This window comes from Natator depressus, chromosome 14 (genome assembly GCF_965152275.1).
Source record: "Natator depressus isolate rNatDep1 chromosome 14, rNatDep2.hap1, whole genome shotgun sequence".
Taxonomy (NCBI): domain Eukaryota; kingdom Metazoa; phylum Chordata; order Testudines; family Cheloniidae; genus Natator; species Natator depressus.
In genome coordinates, this window is record NC_134247.1 from 34,395,018 (window position 1) to 34,416,250 (window position 21,233).

General features: G+C 47.2%; 1 protein-coding gene across 1 annotated transcript in view; it reads left to right on the top strand.

Annotated features, from left to right (window-relative positions):
- The first annotated feature begins 244 nt into the window (after positions 1-244).
- LOC141998856 (uncharacterized) overlaps positions 245-21,233 on the top strand; it is a 131,121-nt gene continuing 110,132 nt past the window's right edge. The window contains 4 exon segments of the mRNA XM_074971829.1: positions 245-348; positions 652-2,218; positions 11,594-11,760; positions 19,428-19,516. Of these exon segments, the coding sequence (XP_074827930.1) occupies positions 270-348; positions 652-2,218; positions 11,594-11,760; positions 19,428-19,516 (1,902 nt within the window). The 5' untranslated portion in view covers positions 245-269.

Here is a 21,233-nt window from a genome sequence, read left to right on the forward strand (position 1 = left end):
CTAAGTTTATTCCAGAAGACACACAGCATGTTTCCCTCCAGTCACTAGGCTTTCCCATGGGGTCTTCATGAACATTTCCCCATCTTTGAGGATGAAATGTCCCTCCTGGAAAGAAAGAGGCTGGATGGGACCGGGTGGGATGTTCTCTCTGGGAAATGGTTAATGGAGCTATAACAAACTCTGATAATCACCCCTTTCCATCCTATGAGCAGGACCCTCCCTCTGCCCCCTACCTGCCCCCGACCACCTCACCAGACCTTATTTCCCACATGGACCAAGGGGAAGAACCCAGTGCCCCAGACCCTCAAGATTCTTCAGAAAAGGAGACACTGAGCGACTCCCACATAGGTAAGGAATAAGTCAAACCAAACCCCAAAACTGCCAATGCCCCTGTAAGCACTCTGACCCCGCCTCTTCTCAGCTCAGTCAGAAAAGTAGCTAGCAGGTGTCATAGCCTCATGGCAGACATCACCCATGGCCTGTCACCCATCCTGACTAAGACCAGCCAGTAGTGACCTCTCCTCCACGTTCAGGTGGGCTGAGGAGGAAGAATTGGTCCCTCTGCTCCTTCTCCTTCGCTGGCTGGGTATTGAGCTTATCAGCTGGTTTGGTTTGTTTTGTTTTACCCGTATTTGCTATTCACCTTTGCAGGACAGGGAATGACTCATGTCTGGATTCAGAAGGGAGCTGATGGGTTCAGCAGGGAGAATGAAGATGAGAGACCTCAGCAGGAAAGTCCCGAGCGAATGGACCTGCATGGGATGTTATCAGGAAGCACCAAAGGGGAAGTTTCCCAGAATCATGAAAAGGAAAAAGCCAGTGTGAGTCAGTCTTATAAATGCCCCGACTGTGGGAAAAGCTTCCACTGGAGCTCACGCCTTGCCATTCATCGGCGAATCCACACAGGAGAGAAGCCACATAAGTGTGCCGACTGTGGGAAAGGCTTCAATTGGAGGGCACAGCTTATCACACACTGGAGATGCCACACGGGAGAGAAACCCTTTACATGTGAGGACTGTGGGAAAAGCTTCATGCAGAGCTCCATCCTTACTGAACACAAGAGAATACACACGGGAGAGACACCTTACAAATGTGACTATTGCGGGGAAAGATTTGCCTGGAGCTCAGCCCTCTCTGTACACAGGAGAATCCATGTGGAAGGGGAACCCTATCGATGTAAAGATTGTGGGAAGAGCTTCTGCGTGAGCTCGGATCTTAATAAGCATAGAAGAGTGCACATGGGAGAGAGACCCTATAAATGCCCTGACTGTGGGAAGAGCTTCAGAGTGAGCTCAAACCTCACGGCACATCGGAGGATCCACACCGGAGAGAGACCCTATAAATGCCCCGAATGTGAGCAAAGCTTCCGGCAGAGCTCCACCCTTCTTAAACATCAGAGACTACACTTGCAAGAGAGGCCGTATAAATGCCCTGAGTGCGGGCAAAGCTTCTGTGTCAGCTCAGCCCTGACTGTTCATCAGAGGATCCACACGGGAGAGAGACCTTACAGATGCAAAGGCTGTGGGAAAAGCTTCAGTAACAGCTCATCCCTTGTCACCCACCAGAGGATCCACACGGGAGAGAAACCCTATAAATGCCCCGACTGCGGGAAGAGTTTCAGCCAGCGCTCGGCCTTCTCTGCGCACAGGAGCATCCACAGAGGAGAGAGACCCTATAAATGTGACTGTGGGGAAAGTTTCATTGTCAGTGCTGACCTTCTCAAGCATCAGAGAATCCACACAGGAGAGAAACTCTACAATTGCAAAGACTGTGGGAAAAGCTTCTCTCGGAGCACCAACCTTGCTGCCCACAGGCGGATCCACAGGGGAGAGAAACCTTATAAATGCCCTGACTGTGGGAAAAGCTTCACTAGTAGCTCAACCCTTATTACGCATCAGAGACTGCACACAGGAGAGAGACCCTATAACTGCTCTGATTGCGGGAGAAGGTTCAGTCAGAGCTCAGCCCTTACTAAGCATCGGAGAATCCACACAGGAGAAAGACCCTATAACTGTTCTGACTGTGGGAAAAGCTTCACCAACAGCTCCCATCTTATTAGACATCAGACAACCCACACTGGAGAGAGTCCCTATAAATGCCCGGAATGTGGGAAAAGATTCAGGCAGAGCTCGGCCCTTCTGAAACATCGGAGACTCCACATGGGAAACACTGTAAATGTCGACTTTACAGAGAATGCTCAGACCACCAGTGAAGCCAGGTGGGATGGGAATCCATGATGGACCTTGATTGGAACTCTGCAGCATTAAAAATAATTGCAGTAAACCTCACTCGAGCATTGTGGGGGAGAGGTCTGTCTGTATGGGGGAAGCACCGGAGGGGGGATGATGCTGGGTGCTTTGGGAATGGGGCTGCAGGAAGCAGAGGGAGGCTTTGAGGCGGGTGAATCAGTTGTTTGGTGTTTGTGGGGAGAGAGCTGGGAGCCGGGGTGTGGGGTAGTTCGTACAGTCTGTAATTCCCTGAGTTACCCAAGCTCCTTGCGGCAACATCTGGCAGGAGTGGAGGTGTCGGGCAATATGGGCTTTAGAGTTCTTTCTAGTCTGTACCGGTCAGTTCTGTGGCTAACTAGGGCCAGAGACTGGATTTCCCCTCTGCAGGGAGCTGAGATGCTGAGTCAGGGTGCGAGGGCTAAGAAGCAAACACAGATCTGGACCTGATCTTTTCAGGTGTGACCAGACCCGTCCCTATGGGGGAGCCTAAGAGCCCATTCAGCATTGCCCGTCCATCACACAGTCTCCTGACTCCTGCAATGACCAGAGACCCCTCAACTCCCCCTGTGCTGCCCCTTATGCCTGGTACTCCTGGCCACCCCCTCTGCGTATTCAGAACCCTCCTCGCATCCCACTCCTTCTTAGTATCCCCCAAATCCCACTTGGCTCTGACAGAGACTCCAGGCCCCTCACCATGGGACCCCTAGCAGTAAGTCACATGTGACAAGGGACAAAGCGGAAACTCTGAATCAGAACCACATGGGCCCTCCAGACCCATCCTAGTGAGCAGGGCAAATACCGGGGAGAAGGGTTGGGGGCAGAGGAGGAGAATGGCAGGAAGGGCAAGAGTGGGGAAGGTCCCAGCACTAAGAGCAGAGGGAGAAAGTGAAGCTAAAAATCTATCTGGTCACCCCCTTTCCCCCTTCTACTGCAGTGCTCTGTATGGGGACAATAGAAACTCTGCCTGACCACTCACCCCCCCCCCCCGCCCCAGGATGTCCCCAGGGGAATAAAAGCCTCCGCTGGGATTGGAAACACTGACCCTGCTGTAAATTTACCTCATTCTGTGGTTCCCATGAATCTGAGCCCCCTTGACTTCCTGCGTTTGCTTTGGTGACCTGACCCCAACGTGACACCGGAGTCTCTCCAGACTCCTTTGTCTGGAATAAGGAGTAAAAAAATGGGGTTTAAGGGAGTTGGAGACCTCCTGAGAAGTCTCTTTGAGGCTTCATTTCCCCAAGCCTGGGCTGTCATGTTCTGCAGATGCTGCTGACTTCACTTGGCGCTGTAACTGCCCAGCACTTTCTGAAAATGAGGCTGAAGGTGTTTCCAGCTGGGGATCTCCAGCGCCACCTTCTAACAAACTGGCCAAGGGACCTCTCAGAGGGGAGAGAACATTGGCCTTGTCCGAAGGCTGGAATGATGGGCTCCTGCTGCACATCAGAGACCAGTGGAAGAGACCTTGCCCCTGATCTGGTGCTGGAAAAGACTCAGTCCTTGGGCAGCTCTTACAACTCAGCTGAGACTTCACAGGAGTAGATGGGTTTGTCCCTGGGGCAGCAGTAGCCCTGAGTAGGGCAGGGTCAAGCCAGCTGCTGGAATCAGGGGAGGCACCAGGGGTGCAACAGTCTTGAGGAAAGGGGACAGAGACACTTGTCTCCCCAGGAAACAGCAGCTTGAGCTTTCTTGAGGAGGGGTTCCTGCACCCTAGGCTCTGCACTTGGGCAGTTGGTTGGCTGGGGATGGAGCTTGTGGTTAGATGTTCGGCTGCCTGTGTGTGTTGTTCCTGTGTGCTGCCCCAGCTCTGCGCAGACAGCCGGCATAGCAGACCTTGAGTAAACCACCCAATGACCACAAGATCTGTTAAGGGACAAAGTTACCAGGCCAGGTTTATTGTCGACAAAGCACGGTACTAGTATCCCGCAGACTCTACCAGACCACTAATACATGTATGCCCATAACAATGGACTAGCTCAGTGAATGGGGGGACTTTCCCGCCTCCCTAGCCCAGACAAAGATACTCCCTCTGAGATGCATCTTTATACCCCAATACAAACAAGTTAGTTCTGCCTCTGACAATTAGTTACTACCCCCTGACATGGGGAGTTATTACCCATCACCTTGTACAGGTTGGTTCAATCAAAACATCTCTATTACATACTGTCATCCTGACCTTATCTTTTAAGAGGGGTCAGCGTGTTCCTGTTATCCTTGGGGAATGTTTTTGTACCATATTTGATATCGGGATATTCTGGTACCACTTGATATCGGGATGTGTTTGCGTAAGCACTCTGTAACTAGCACTTCTTAGGAATGTGTATTTCTGCAATATCAGCCCTGTTCTTGCCAGATTCTGTGAGCAGGGCCCACCTCATACCAGGCCTCTGATACAAAGGCTTATGTCTCAGGCTTTCTTCCTACTACATTGCTGAGATGGGTGAGGTGGATATGAAAGGGGAATTTACAGGAGAGTTAGGGTGCATGCCCATTTGCACCAGCTGAGGAAAGGCCCATGGTTTGCAGAAACAAATCAGGTGGGCTAAATGCCAGGATATGATGCGATTTGTCTCTTAAAGATTCTTACTATGACTAGGACACTCTGTCTTAAAGCACCAAGAGAACACAGAGTTATGATCAATAAGCAATTTATTATGGAAGAAAAAACAGATCAAATCAGCCACTAAATAGTGTGTTTACTTTGGTTATAGTCTCCTCTGTGGTGTCTCCCTTGGGGAGAATTTCAGCAGAGAATGCACCATCTGTGACAGTGAGACTGGCTTCCTAAAGGGGGCGCTTTTCTCTAGCAGAGCTGAAACAGGAGACAGCAATTCCCAAATCAACAGGTGGATCCTGTCCAATTAGCAGAGAGGATCCAGATACTTTATTGCTGGCAAAGGAAAGTTTGTTGAGAGCGAGTCTCACTAAATGTATAACTTCTTCTGTTAGCCTTCTTTCAGGGCTCTTTGTTCAAAGGTCCCAATGCTGCAAACACCTGAGTGCAAGTTAGTTAAATCAAAGGGGCAAGTTACGTAGGTAAAGTTAAGCAGATACGTGTAACCCTTCTGCCAGGTGGAGTTGGCAGCAACAAGGGCCGGGTTGAATATCTAGGGGTTCCTTTTAAAAAATACAACACAAAACTGGCTCCAGCCCCTGCCCAGTAACCTGGGACAATTAAATACCATCCCTGGGCATCTCTAAGAGGCAATACTTCCCCTCTCACAAGCACTGAGTCTGTGTGTAGAAAAGAAATTTTTAATAAAAGGAGGGATTCTCCCTGGCATTAATTTGGGAAAATGCTGCAATCAGGATTCATAAACAAAACCATGAGCCAAACCCACCCCAGAGTATGTCAGCAACCAATTCCAGCAACCAAAAGTTCCTTTAACATGCCCCTCCCTTCTCCCTCCAGGGCACGCCACTCACAGTGGTTGTCCTTGGTCAGGGAAGACCCAGAGTTCAGAGATGCATCTGCATGAGCTCACCTCTCACCCTGGCAGGGCAGCCGGCTGAGTGGAGTGGTGGGCGGCTGGTGGAACAGAGCAAGCACCTAGACAGCAGAATGAGCAAGGTGCCCCCACCCCCCAACCACCACCTCGACAGCACCAAGGAAAGATTCAGCTACATGCTCAGCAGATGTAGAATGATGGTTGAATGTGTTTTTGGTAGACTGAAAGGGCACTGACTTTGTTTAATCACAAGATGGGACCTCTGTGAGAAAAATATCCCAATGGTTAGTTGCCAACTGTATCCTGCATAATTTTTGTGAAGCAAAGGGGGAAAAGTTGCAGCAGGGGTAGAAGTGGAGTGACCATCTGCAGCGTTTGAACAGCCAGACACTAAGGTTATCAGAACATCTCAACACAGAGCTGTACAGCTCAGGAAGGCTTTGAAAGAGTGCTTTAATAATGAGCCACAGTAATGTGTTGTGGTGTACTGTGCTCTACCTGGTCCTTCTGTTTTGGGGCCAGTTAGGCATTGTGTAGTGCTTGGTTTACATCTATGAATATAACACTGACAATGCAATTCTGTGATGCTTGCTGTACCTCTGTGATACACTGTGTTTGTTGCTGATCTTATGAGTTGTGTCGCAGTGTACGACAACAAGTAAGTGGGTGCTTTCACTACTGTCAGGCATTGTGCAACATATGTTGGGGACTAATAAAGATGGATTGTTTTCCAAACAATACAATTTTATTGAGCAACGAAAACACTAAAATTTATTTGCAAATTAAAAGCAAGTATGTTAAAACCTTAGCACATTTATAGAACAGAGCTTAAAGAAGGGGAAGGAACATTTATGTCCATTTTAGCTACACATACACCGACCTGTGAGAGGTACAGTTGATGTATGTGACACTGTGGTTGTCCTTAATGTCCCCCAGAGTGCTAGGGCTACAGATGCAGCCCTGATGCCATGTGGAAGGTTGAGGAGGGGTGTAGGGAGGTGCTATCCTGGAGTTCTCCATGGACTGTAAAGGGAGACGAGCCCGTGTTTGTTGAAGTTGTAGGTCCACAAGCTGTCAGAGAAGCCCCAGTATGTCCTAGTGCATCTCCCTCTGCTTTTCCTGCGCCTTTCTCCTGTCCGCTCTTTCCGTCTCCACACAGTATTCATCATCCATGCCCTCTGTTCACCGTTGGACGCAGCGCTGGCTTGCAGGATCTCGCTGAACATGTCATCCTGAGTTCTCTTCTTTCTCCTACTTATCTGGCTCAGGTGTTCTGCAGGTGTGAAAGGGGAACCCCTCAAGAGGGGCAGTAGGTCTGGATAAAACACACAGGCATGATTGTCACAACGGAAAGTGGAAGTTGAGATTCAGAACTCCCTTCCCTCGCTCCCCTGACATTTTAAACAAGACCTGCTTATTGACACTTCTGCTTGGGAGTGCTTGTGCAAAGTGCTACTCACAGCACCGGCCATGGTGCATATGGCCCACCCGGGGAGAGGGAAATGAGGGAATTGCTTGGTTGCATAAAATTATGAGTATAGGGCACTAGCAGTGAATACTGGCACCGTTTTCCACAGACGGGTGTGATTTTAGCTGGTATCTCACTCCTGAGGGTAACAAAACCATCCAGGCCCGTAGGCCACTAGCCAGTTTAACGTAGTAGGACGAAAGTGTCCTACCGTGGAGGAAGAGATAAGATTGACATCCCTAGAAACCTTGGGGAGAGGACTGCAGAGCACCTCCATGAAAGTTTATTCGAGATCTCTCAGGAGGATTCAAGGGATATCTCCATGTACATAAACAAACTGCTCCACTTACCCACCCAGGGGCACTGGAAAAGGGGAGGACCAGGGGGCCATGACCCTCCCACTTTTTACCAGTGGTAAGGGCGAGTGATGGAGGCAGGGGGCAGAGAGAGGAGCGAGTGGGAGGTGGGGTCTTGAGGGGAAGAGGCGATGCAGGAGTGGGGCCTTGGGGGAAAAGGCAGAGCGGGGCGGAGCTTCAGGGGAAGAGATGGTGTGGGAGTGGGATCTTGGGGGAGGGGAAATGTGAGGGCGGGGGTTTAGGGGGAATGGGTGGCACGAGGGTGGAGCCTCAGGGACAGCATGGCGCAGAGGATGGGGGCTCAGTTTGGGTGCTTGTCGCCCCCCCCCCCACACTTTTAGGCGCTTCTGCCACTTCTGTATCCAGCTACCTCTTCTAGCAGTAGTAAATTAATGAAAAGTCAATAGCTGTATCCTGCTAAATTGGGGGTGCTATCACTGTATTGGGAAATAAATTTACACACTTACCTGAAGTTCCTTCCCCTGCATCAGGCTCGACTATGCTTGACTGTTGGGACTCACTGGAGTCTCAAAGAGATCCTGGCTTGTGGCATAGCTGGACCTCCCTGTAGCATGTCCCCTACCCTCCTCCTCCTCCTCCTCCTTGCTGTTCACACCTGGGACCTGGGACTCAGGATGCTCGAAGGTATCCACAGTGGTGTGTGAGGTAGTGGTGGGGTTTCTGCCAAGTATGGCATGCAGCTCATTGTAAAAGGAGCAGGTCTGTGGCTTGGCACTGGATCAATTATTGGCCTCTCTGGCTTTCTGATATGCCTGCAACAGCTCCTTTGCTTTCACGTGGCACTGCTGCCGATTCCTGTCATGCCCATTTTCCTGTATGCCCCATGCAATCTTCTCAGAGATGTCCATGTTTCTCTGGCTGGTCCATAGCTGTGCTAGCACAGCCTCTTCTCCCTGTAGGCCCAGGAGATCCAATCTCTCCTGTCTACTCCAGGCTGGAGTGAGCCTGGAACATGTAGCCGGCATGGTCAGCTGGGCAGTTGCACACAACAACTGAGAGCTCCTAGGTGTGCTCATCAAGATGGACAATAAGGAAAAGGCATTTCAAAAATTTGCTGGGCTTTAAAGGGGCGGGTGGCTTCCCGTCTCTGTGACCTCTAGGCAGTGGAGTTCACAATTGTGACCAGCGAGGTCAGCTCTGGGCATTGTGGGACAGCTGCTGGAGGAGCATTTGGGGTGACACAGGTAACACAGTGTCTACATTCCCGTTGCGTTGACCTCTGGACATCGACCATGGCTCAACGCCACTCAGGGAGGTGGTGTTACTATGTACAGTGTACATAGTACAGTGTAAAGGAGAGAGTACTTTACAGTGTGAAGGAGAGCTCAATTTACATTGGTGGGAGACCAAGTGTAGATACCTGCACAATCAGGTCAACGCAAGGTGGCGTATGTCCATAGGCGTCGACTCCGTGGGTGCTCCGGGGCTGGAGCATCCACAGGGAAAAATTGGTGGGTGCTCTTCACCCACCGGCAGCCAAGCTCCCCCGTCCCCCGCCCCAGCTCACATCACCTCCGCCTCTGAGCGTGCCGTGTCCCGGCTTCACCTCCCAGTGCTTGCTGCCGCAAAACAACTCTTTTGCGATGTAACAAGCTGTGGGAGGGAGCGGGGAGGAGTGGGAATGCGGCACGCTAAGGGGAGGAGGCGGGGAAGAGGCGGAGCCCAGGCGGGGATTTGGGGAAGGAGTCCAATGGGGCAGGGAGGGGGCGGAGTTGGAGCGGGGACTTTGGGGAAGGGGTTGGAATGGGGGTGGGGGCAGGGGCAGGGGTGGGGGGGTCGAGCACCCACCAGCGCCAGGAGAAGTTGGCGTCTATGCGTATGTCAACCTAACTTTGTAGCGTAGACCAGGCTCTGGAGTGAGGCAGTGGCGTGCACGCTCAGAGGCAGTGACTTAAGTGCCAAGGGAATTTTTACTGCAAAAACGTAGGTGCTGAGTGAGTTTAGGTACCTACTGGGTTAGGCAGCAGCTGAGCAGGGGATCTGTGGATGCAATGCCGTCTAACACTGGGATTTAGGCTTCTAAATCTGGGGTGTCTGGGCCTAAGTCAATAGTCCACTGTCAAACAGTATGGCACAGCAAGGAAGGTAACCCAAGATCTCCTGCATCCCAGGTTAGCAATCTAACCCTGGACCATGGGCAGAATAGTTGGTGATAATGAAATTCCCTGTGTGTGTGGCACTCACATTTAAATGAGTAACAAATGAAAAAAACAGAAAACAAACCTAACAGCAACAAAAGAGCATTAAGCTTTATTACCAGTGGAATTGTTTTGCATATACTTTTATGAAATTTCCATAAATGCCTAAATGGTGTTGGAGCATGTATTATTGACTTTGGCTACTAAGTCACTTATGAGCTTTTGAGAATTTTACACTTAGTATTTAAGTTATATATAGGCTTTGCAGAATTAGATTTTTTTTTATTTCAACTGATAATATAGATTTTTTTAAACATGCTTTTAGATTTTTATAGATTTAAATTTTCACAGTTCAGACAATAATTATTAAATGACAGCAGATATTGTGATTACAAAGTTAAAGCTTTATTAACCATTAAAACACATCACATGTCGAAATATACAAAGTAAATATCCTTAAATCACACTCCAATAAGTTATCAAGAAGCATTTTCTTACTTTGCTACCTGTAAATTTCAATAGTTAATGATAGAAATATTTGAATTGGTTTGTGTGTGTGCAGTGAAATTATTTACCAACATTTGTCTATAAAAATCAAATCCATCCAAGCCTATCACATTCTCTTAGGTTTAGTCCCATTTTTTTCCCCTGTATAAATGTGTACACACCTGTCACAGCGTCACTGCAAACTTTCAGTATCTTTGTGCTGCCTTATTGATAGTCATCGTGACCTCTATCAACAGACAGGCTGAACTAGAGCAATCCAAGAATTACATTTCTTGTGGCTTTCCACTGGTATACCAAACATATGTCCAAAAACGCAGGCCTACTGACTAGTTTATGCTGATGAGTAGACAAGATAAATAATTTACTGGAGCTGCAACAACATAGTCACACCACAGCAAAGTGGACAGTGTGGAAAAATTGAGTCATTGATATTTTATGGTGAATGAGTTTTCAAGCAATGATTTAAAATTATAGCAACTTATCCACCCTTAACCAAAATTGCATAGCCTTACAGATCAAAATTTTTACTATTTCCTATATGTTTGACCATTTAAATACCAAAGACTGGATGTCAATAATGGGCTTACATCATGGGTTAAATCAGTGGGTCCGCCACTTGTGGCCCAATCAGCACACTGCTCCAGCCCATGTGACATCCTCAGGGCCATAGAGGTAGCATATATATTGCATGGCTGCAGCCCACATAACACACAGAGAGCTGTGTGTCTGGCCCACAATGGAAAATAGGTTGAGAACCACACTGGGTTAAATCATGTTGTTTGCAGAAGTGGGGAAGGTTTTGCAGGCTCCCCCTGCCCCCATGCTGCTACTTCTAGGGGAAAGGGGAGGCTGAAGTTCTCAGAACAGGGCGGGGGGTCAGAACCGTGCAGGGAAAGGTGAGAGGAGGCAAATTCTGAAAGGGAGACTTTCCTCTTCTGGCAGAATTTGCTACTTTAACAGGAGTTGCAGGAAAAAGGCATCTTCCGTGCCCGTTTTTGCTGGCTAGCAAAGTGTGCCGAGGAAGCAGTTTCTGACTCTATATTGGGGCAGCAAAGGCACTCATCCCAGCGGTCCGGGGAAGCGGGCTGAGGGCCCCCAGGACAGCTGAGCGCATCCTGCAGGCTCCAGGCTGGAGCATGGCTCCTCTGCAAACACAAAGGAAAGCACTTGGGCAGATCCGTCGGGGGGGAGAACAAACCAGCTAGAGCCGTGGGGCCGCTCATAGGGTGTTTGTGACACGCGGTGAATTTAGCTCTGGTTAGGAAAACCCTCCCCAGACAAGAGCCCCGGATCCCAGACGGGGGGAGGGCAGACTCACTGTGGAAGGAGAGTAGGGCTGGGGAGTGGCGGGAGAAGGAGGGGAGGGCTGTGTGTGTGGCGGGGGTGGGGGGAGGTCAGCGTGCCCGGCTTCTTCCCAGCTCTGGAAAAGAAAACTCCAGTCCCTGCCTGGGACGTGCTGCAGCCCGGGTTGGTATCTACGGGCACAGGAAGACGACAGAGCAGCAGCAGCAATCAAAGGCCCTGCAGCTTGTGGCAAGATGTTTCTGCTGCTCTTGCTGCGCCTGCCGACACCAGCCCCTGCAGGGGAGACGCCAGGTGACTGGGACAGAACTGGGGGAAGTGGTGGGGACTGGGCAGGAGAAGGACTCGCTGCACAAGGCAACCCTGCCAGGGATGCTGGGACAATTTGTGCAGTGGGGGTGCTGAGAACTGTTGAACGAAACTGTGAATCCTGTAAGTGATGGACACCACTTCAAGAGCGGGGGTGCGGCCACACCCTTAGTTCCAGCACCCATGCCTGAGCCCTGTTTGTTAATGCAGCTGGGGGTGGGATCTCACTGGCCTTAACAATGAAGTCACTGCCCTCCTCTGCCTGGGGTCTGCTCCAGGAGCAAAAACCAGGGGACTGGGGGGGGGGGGGGGGGGGAAGGGGAGCACAGTGGTTCAGAGGAGCTGCAGTGGGGTCATGAATGGGCTCCCATGCGGGGTTCTCTTTTGTGTCTCTGTGGGGCAGGCAGGAATGTCAGGAAGGAAAGGGGTGAAAAATCAGGCAAGGATGAATAGAAAAAGGGAGGGAGGGAATGGGGGGACAACAAGAAATGTGTCCAGTTTTAACCATCTCTGCACATTTAGGGAAGTAACCGGCAGAGAAGAGTGGGGGGCACAGAGAATAGAGGAGAGGGATTATTTGTAGTTTTAAAAATCTCTCCACATTATCAAGCCCCTGAGAAATAACCATGGGATTAATTCCGATTCCACAGAACCCAGTAAACCTCCCCAGTGTTAAAGTGCTGACCGGTATATGTTTGCTCCATCTGACACATCATGTGTAACCTGGCTTGGACTGAGGGCTCCTTCCTGCAAATCATGTGACACCCCTAAAATGATGCATATGGTTTTCTTGGCAGGATCAGGCCCTTAATGGTTTTGCTAATTGGAGGAAACTAGCTATTCCTGTCCGACGGCCAAACGCAGAGTGAGGGGATTCTGAATAGCCAACTCTTCAGGGAATATATTGTGTTTCAAAAAAAGCCTGTAATTTCCAATAATAAATCTCTGTTTGACACTCCCAGGACTTCACCACAGCTCTACAAATAAGGATGCTTTGCCAGGGAGAAAAGGGCTGCCAAATTTCATTCCCAAAGAGCTACTTTTCAGTCCCCAGTGTTAGCAGGTTATGTTCCCATCAGCAGGTACGAGTAGAACTTTGTGGGAAAGAGACCTTTGGCCAGATCCTGCTGCCTTCAGCCTAATCCTTATAGCTGCTCAACTGCAACTTAGATGAGCTGGTGAGAGGATGCACCCAGGGTTTTTAAGAATGACTTTATAAAACAAAATGAAAAAAATTGGTTTCCTGTTGATTTTGTGCTTCCTTGTGTACATTAAAAAAGACCTGGACGGGATTTTCGTCTTCTTTTTTTAGTATTACAAAAGAGTCTTAAGCCTAAAAGACTCTATGGAGCATTGGAGCATTAGTAAGTTTCTAACATTCAAGAATGTGGCAAATTACCCCTGATTCTTTCCCAGGATTTTTGGGTGAGCGTGTGAGGGCCTGCATTCAACTCGATATTGTTTTCCAGTCTGTCTGTAACACGTTAACTTTTGAATGCTGCATCTGATCGATTCCAGGATTTTAGGGAACGTTCTAGGACTCAAAGGACAGAACCCTATTGATTTGAGTGAAATCTGGAAAACCAAAAGAGTGAAACTGGGGATACAAGGAGTCCTTGGCATGTCCCCATTCTCCTCTCTGTGACACACAGAACCCCTGGCATTGGGGTTCTAGGGAGTCTTTGAAATAGAAGGGGATGGGAGTGTAGAACACAGGGCACTTGTGGGGAAGAATGGATAAGAGCAAGGAGATGCTGGTGTGCAATGAACTTGGTCTAAAGAAGCACTTAAGTGCGTGACCCTCTGTTAGATAAATAGTCAGTTGCAGGTGAGGAGGGGGTCTTTATTTAAAAATGAAAACAATAATTCTGTTTGTTTTTTTCCTCCAGAGACATATAATGGCAGTTAAGTCTTGTCTCCCCTGTTGTTGGTGGGGGCTGTTTTGATGATTCCCAAGTGTAGTGGGAGCTTTCTCAGCTTCTCATTGAAGATTGGGAGTGGGGAGGGGTTGCTGAATCTTATACAAACAGATTTTTTCCTCAAAGCTTTTGGGGCTAAATATTACAGAAATAAACAAATGCAAAACTGTTCAAACTGTCCCAATAAAAAATCACTCCCCTTGTCAATCAAGTCACAGGGGGGCCTGATTTTTCAGAGGTGCTGAGCCCCCACAGCTCACATTGACTTCAGCTGAGTGGTGGGTGCTGCACAGCACCTCTGAAAATACAGCCCCAAGTTACTGCAATCATGGGTGCTAAAAAAAATTAATTAAATTTAAAAAAGGGGACACATGCTATCTTGCTTCTGTAGTAGGAACTGATTGCACATATCTAGAGCTCCTTGCATACCTCAGTTCCCGTCCCCTGTCTCCCTCTATTTCACGGACTCCCTGCAACATTTTAAACTCCATTTGGACAAAGGGCAGAGCTGAGATGGGGCTATTCCTTTAGTGCAGTGGTTCCCAAACTTTAACAACCCGTGAACCCCTTTCACTAAAATGTCAAGTCTTGTGAACCCCCTCTTAAAAATGAATATTTCCAGGGATTTTCTCCTTTACCTGAGCATAAATTATAAAAGCAGTGATCTTGGAAATATAATTTTTTTTTGTGACATGCTTATTGCACACTATTTATTATTAATTATTATTTATCATTACAGTATTTTTATTACATTATGAAAATGGCAACACTCTGCCAAGATCTCACTTTCATAGCTTGTATCAGTTTGGATAAGCCTATTATAAGACAAGGCTCCTATGTTTCATCAAGGAATATCAGATGTGAAACAGCATGAAGGTATTTAAGAAGCCAACTCAAAGAGTTCCTCCTATACAAGCATTCAGGTCTGGAGCAGTCCAGGCAAACAACTCACATTACAACAAAGCTTAAACTTGTTCTACATAATCATTTTAAAAACAATACTAGCTGCCTATTTAATTTTAAAAACAGCAGAAAATATCCACCTCCCTTTCCATTTCTAATAAGGAGTCTTGAAATTTAAATCTCCTCAGTGTGATAGATATGCTTGCTTTGATCTGCTTAGCTCTTGGAAGTCTAGGAGCTCCGGGCTGCTGGCCCTGTGCTGCCCGGGGTCCCTAGGGACAGCTCTGTCCACCATTAGGGAGTTTTTTCCTGAGAACCCCCTGTAATGTTTCGCGAACCCCTAGGGGTTCACGAACCCCAGTTTGGGAACCACTGCTTTAGTGGAAGGCGTCAATGGCTGCCATCAACCAGATCTATAGACAATTACAGTCCTCGTTAAAGTGATGTGTGTGCTAACCAGATGCCATGGGCTCCAATTGTGTGTCTCCTCTTTCCCCCTTCCTATTTTCTGATTTTCATCAAGATCCATATTCTACCCACCGATGTGTAGAATATTTCCTGACATTTTGGAATTGATCGGCCGCAGTGTTCAAAAGCTATTATTACATCCAAACAGAGAAATACCATCATGTTGAGTGTGGGCCTGGCTTTTCGTGGCCAATTATCCCTCTCAGATTTTGCTCTATTTTCTCACTAATAATGCTCAATTCTCCATATAAAATCTCAGATGGGAGAGGACGTTCTACCCTTTTTATCTGTAGCCACTTACCCTTGTTTCAGCAGGAAACTCTTTTCCCATTTATGTACATTAAAATTGACATATTTGCTGTCTTTCCCAGATTTAATGAATATAAAAGCCAGGAGCCTCCCCCTATTCATAGTCTGCCCTTTATCTTCAAGGCACTCAGTCTAGAACCAGGATTCCTAAAGATTGCCTGAAGCTCTGGGATAATGACCATTGGCAACAACGCGGCTCCTCAGGCAAAAGGAGCTGTCTGTGGCAGAGGGAAAGCTCTTCTGTGCATGAGACAGTTTTCTTGGGCCATGGGACAAACTCCCACAGGAGCTCAAAACTACCACAAACATCCCCGATCTGCATTCCCAGTGCCAGTAGACTTCTTAGACCTGCTTTCAGTAACCAGCCCACATACTGCAGCTGGCATCCGATGCCTGAATCCACAAATGGACTTAGGTAACAACGCTGTGATCCCTAAAGCCTGTGTTAGTCCCCTAGGCTCCGTATCCAATCAATGGGGAGAGAGAGGTGCTTAGAATGTGCTCCACAAAAGCCAGACTAGAGCCGCCCAAGTTAGCCAGTGGGAGAAGCTGAGGAGAGGGATGTGTCCTAAACACCACACCTCGCTTGGAGTTCAGCACCTAAGTCCCAGGTGCATGGAGACACCAATCTGCTTGCGATCCACAAACTAGGGGAAAATCAGGGATTCTCCAAATGCAGAGACCAGATCTGGTAGCGTGCGCAGAGGCAAACAAACACCACCCAGAACAGCCAGGAGAGGAGGATTGCCTCTCTTACAATCTTTAGCCCACTGGTTAGGGTACTTGGGAGTCCCAGGTTCAAGTCTGTTACCCCTACGGAGAGTGCTGTAACCACTGGGCTAGGGGACATTCTGATGTGGGCCCTCCTTCCATCTCTCCTAATGAAGTTGTTCCACTTTAATTGAATAATTAATATTAATTGGCCCAGAGAAAGAGTGAGAAACACTCTATAGGCCAGATGTTAGCTCACTTTCCTGGGACATAGAAGACCCTTGTTCAACCCCCTTCTCATCAGGCAGACAGGAGACTTGAACTCCTGGTCTCCCACATCCCAGATGAGCACTCTCACCAGCAGGCTAAATATTATAAGTGAGGGTGTCCTCCCTTGTCCCAACTGAGCTCTTTCGTGTACATATAGGCGACCTCTGCATACACCTACTGGATCAGGCCCTGCATATGATTTAGGCTGCCAAAAGTCTCTTTTTCCCCAGTTAGTGGATCACTCAGGGTGGGAGATAAGGGTCTAGACACCTAGAATGAGGCAGCAGTATGCACGCTCAGAGGCAGAAACATAGGTGCCTAGGGGACTTTTTACTGCAAATCTTCCGTTGAGAGTGAGTTTAGGCACCTACAGGGTTTGGCAGCAGCTGAGCGGAGGTTTCGTTGATTGCAGTGGTACCTAAAATTGAGACCTGGGTGGATCTGGGCACAAATAAAGAAATAAAACATTAAATTTAACCTCCTCTCCCCCCCACACACACTCTTCTCATTGGGGAGAAAGAGAGAATCACTCCTAACAAATGCAAGTTGTGAGGCTGGGGCCCGGATAGACAGTGCTGGGACCCTGTGGGGATGAGAGCGCTGTAAGGACTGAATAGAACAGAACATAGGGGAGTGGCACCACCCGGCTGCTTACGGGGCAGTTGGATGGACCCTGAGTGACTGGGATTCAACTTCCAACTAATTATTAAATCAATAGAACTCCGATTTCATGAAGTATTTTTTATTGAGGAGTTCATAGAAGCAAATGTCTCAATATTACATTGCTTTGTTCATGTCTTTCAAACCATTGCAAAGCAATTTCCAAGGCATCAGAATGGGAAGAGATGTCAACGTGTTCTTCATTAATATCACTTTCATTATATAATTTATTTTTTCTATCAGGAAAAATGATTTCATGTAACTGAACTTTCTTAAGAAGAGGGTTGATAGAATCTAAGTTCTACTGCATGGATATAAAAATCCTCTACAGATTTTGCTCCATTTTCACAGACTTATAGAATATTAACACACCAACTACCCCGACCCCGCTACTACCCCCTCCCGCTGCAATGCCGCCTTCTGGTTCCTTTTCCGCTCCCAATTGCCTGAGACCTTCCAGGTCCATTCTCCCATCCTCTGCGCCTGCTTCTCCTGTTAAAGCACCATCATCCAGGACTCCTGGCTGTCCATGTGAATGGCAGAAGGGTGCAGGAGGGGAGGAGAACCAGCATTTTCTAATTACTTATTGACTACTCATATAAATCCCCTCAGACTTTGTCCCTATCTCTCTCACTATCAAATATGGGTGAGAAATCTCCACAGATTTCCCTCTTGCCCTCTCTTAATTATTCAATATGGACACAAACACGCCTCATTTTGCTCTTTTTAATCTCTAATTATCAAATATTGACATAAAATTGCCTTTAGATTTTGCCATTATCCAGATAATTGTTGATATTGGTAGAAAAAAGCGATTCAGTTTTCCTCTTTTTCTTTCTGTGATTACCAAAAAAAAAAAATTCACATGAAATCCCCCAGGTTTTACCTTTTTTTCCTCTCTCATTACAAAGATTAATGTCAAATCCCCTCCAATTTTGCTATTTCTCCTCTAATTCTCAAATCTTGCTATAACCCTCCCACTCAGATTTGGGGGGTGTCTTCCCGTTTTGAAATGCAGCAAATTCCCCTGATTTTAATTTGGAGGAAAACTGTTGCCCTGAGTCATTCCCCAGGTGGGATAGTAAGATGGTAAGTAGTTGGAGTTTGGGAGAGCACTGGGATGTGTGTGACTGGGAACGTGTTGGTCATTCTCTTTATTTACTGTATATTCATATAAAATCCCCTCCGATTTTTCCCCTTTTCTCTCACACAATTGGAGATTGCTGCTGTTTTTTTCCTCATATTATTGAATATTTAGATTTTAGCCAATTTTCTCCTGAGTGCTCAAATATTAACATATTATTCTCTAAAATTATGCCCCATTTTCTAGTTTGCTATTAATGATTTTGCTTTGTCTCTCTAATTACCTGATATTAGAATTAAATCTCTTCAGATTTTGCACCTTTCTCTCCAATTTTCGAATACTGATATAAAATGCACTCTGATTTTGACCCATCACCTATTATCAAACATTAATATAAAATCTCTCAAATTTTCCCAATCTCTAATCTAATTATTGAATATCATTCTAACAGCTCTCATTGCTTTTTAACTGTTAAACATGAGTATCAAATCTTGTCAAATTTTGCCATTTTCCCTCTAATGATTGAATGTTGATATAAAATCCATTCAAATGTTGCTGTTCTTTTTCTCCATTTATGGACCACTGATTTAAAAATCTTCTCAGATTGGGTACTTTCCCCATGCTTTTTTAACTTTAGCACCTTCTCTTCGTTTTTGAGGGAAACTTGCCCTGAGTCAGTAACCTAGATTGGAGGGCCAAGCAGGGCAAGTGGGTGGAGCAAGTGCCCTAAACTGAGATTGTCCAGCCCCAGTTTTTCCTCTCCCAGCTCCTGCCAGCCCAATACACCTCCCCCCAACCACGAACTGCCAGTCAGTCACCTGCTCCTGCCCCACTGCTGCCCCTTCCAACCATCACAGAACCTTCTGTCTCCATCCTCCTCCCCTCAGCCTTCAGGAAAGTGGTGGGGCCCAAGGTTCCCTGCTGCCCATGTCAATTGGGAATAAGCACTTGCTGTTTATTTACCAAATATTTATATAAACTCTCAGATTTTGCACTTTTCTCTCAAATTATTGAATATTGATATAAAATCCCCTCAAGGACAATGTTGGGGGGGGGGCGGGGGGGATCCCCTTAAGCGGCCTCTGATTCTGCTCTTTTCTAGCATTTGCTTCAGAGACTGTTCCTGGGGAGGGAGGGGGGTTGGTTTAAAAATGTCTTGGTGGGTTTAGTCCTGGTGAGACGGGCCAGCTGTGTGCAGTAGTAAAGTGACCCAGGGTTTTTCCTGAATCGCAGTCTAGAGTGTCTGTCTGCAGGGAAAGACCCTGTGGAGACTAGGGGAGATTAATGGACTAGAGCCCCTTCTGAAACCTCCCTTCTCGCCCTGACAGGCTGCAGAATAATGTCTGTGTTTCACTCCGGATCATCCCATCCTCTTGGGGAACGGGAAAGGGAAATGACTGCAGTAGCGGCGGCTCAGGTAGGGGTTTTTCAGTGCACAGTGGAGGGGGTATGTGCTGGGAAGGAGGTGAAGGCAGTAAATACACAAGGGTGAGGAATGTGAAAGGGGCACTCACACCTGCAGCCCCAGGAGAGTTCATAGAATCACAGAAATGTCGGGCTGGAAGGGACCGTGACAAGTCATTTAGTCCAGCCTCCTGCACTGAGGCAGGACCAAGTCAACCTCAACTATCCCTGATAGGTGTTTGTCCAACCTGTTCTTAAAAACCTCCAATGATGCGGATTCCACAACCTCCCTTGGAAGCTGTCATAAATATAAAGGGACAGATAAACACCTTTAAAATCCCTCCTGGCCAGAGGAAAAACCCTTTCACCTGTAAGGAGAAGCTAGGATAACTTCGCTGGCACCTGACCAAAATGACCAATGAGGAGACAAGATACTTTCAAAAGCTGGGGGGAGGGAGAAACAAAGCCTCTCTCTCTGTCTGTGTGATGCTTTTGCTGGGGACAGAACAGGAATGGAGTCTTAGAATTTAGTAAGTAATCTAGCTAGAGATGCGTTAGATTCTGATTTCTTTAAATGGCTGAGAAAATAAGCTGTGCTGAATGGAATGTAGATTCCTGTTTTTGTGTCTTTTTGTAACCTAAGGTTTTGCCTAGAGGGATTATCTATGTTTTGAATCTGATTATCCTGTAAGGTATTTACCATCCTGATTTTACAGAGGTGATTCTTTTTACTTTTTCTTCTATTAAAATTCTTCTTTTAAGAACCTGAATGCTTTTTCATTGTTCTTAAGATCCAAGGGTTTGAGTCTGTGTTCACCTATGCAAATTGGTGAGGATTTTTATCAAACCTTCCCCAGGAAAGGGGGTGGAAAGTTTGGGAGGATTCTGGGGGGAAAGATGTTTCCAAACGGGCTCTTTCCCAGTAATATACCGGTTAGACGTTTGGTGGTGGCAGCGATAAAGTCCAAGGGCAAAAGGTAAAATAGTTTGTACCTTGGGGAAGTTTTAACCTAAGCTGGTAAAAGTAAGCTTAGGAGGTTTTCATGCAGGTCCCCACATCTGTACCCTAGAGTTCAGAGTGGGTAAGGAACCTTGACAGAAGCCTATTCCAGAGTTTATCTGCCCTTATAATTAGAATGTTTTTCCTAATATCTGACCTAAATTGCCCTTGCTGCAGATTAGCCCATTAGTTCTTGTCCTACCTTCAGAGGACATGGAGAACAATTGATCTCCATCCTCTTTATAAATAGCCCTTCACATATCTGAAGACTGCTATCAGGTCCCCCTTTAGTCTTCTTTTTTCAGGACTAAACATACCCCGTCTAATTAACCTTTCCGTAGAGATCCCGTTTTCATAGAATCATAGAATATCAGGGTTGGAAGGGACCTCAGGAGGTCATCTAGTCCAACCCCATGCTCAAAGCAGGACCAATCCCCAACTAAATCTAAAGCTTTTTCTAAAGCTTTCATCATTTTTGTTGCTTTCCTCTGGACTCTCTCCAGTTTGTCCACATTTTTCTGAAAGCTTGGCACCCAAAACTGGACATAGCACTCCACTTGAGGGCTCATCAGTACCAAGTAGAGTGGGACAATTACCTCGCCTGTCTTACACACAACACTCCTGCTAATATACCCCAGAATGATATTAGCCATTTTTGCAACTGCATCACATTGCTGGTTCATATTCAGCTTATGATCCTCTGTAATCCCCAGATCCTTTTCAGTAGTAC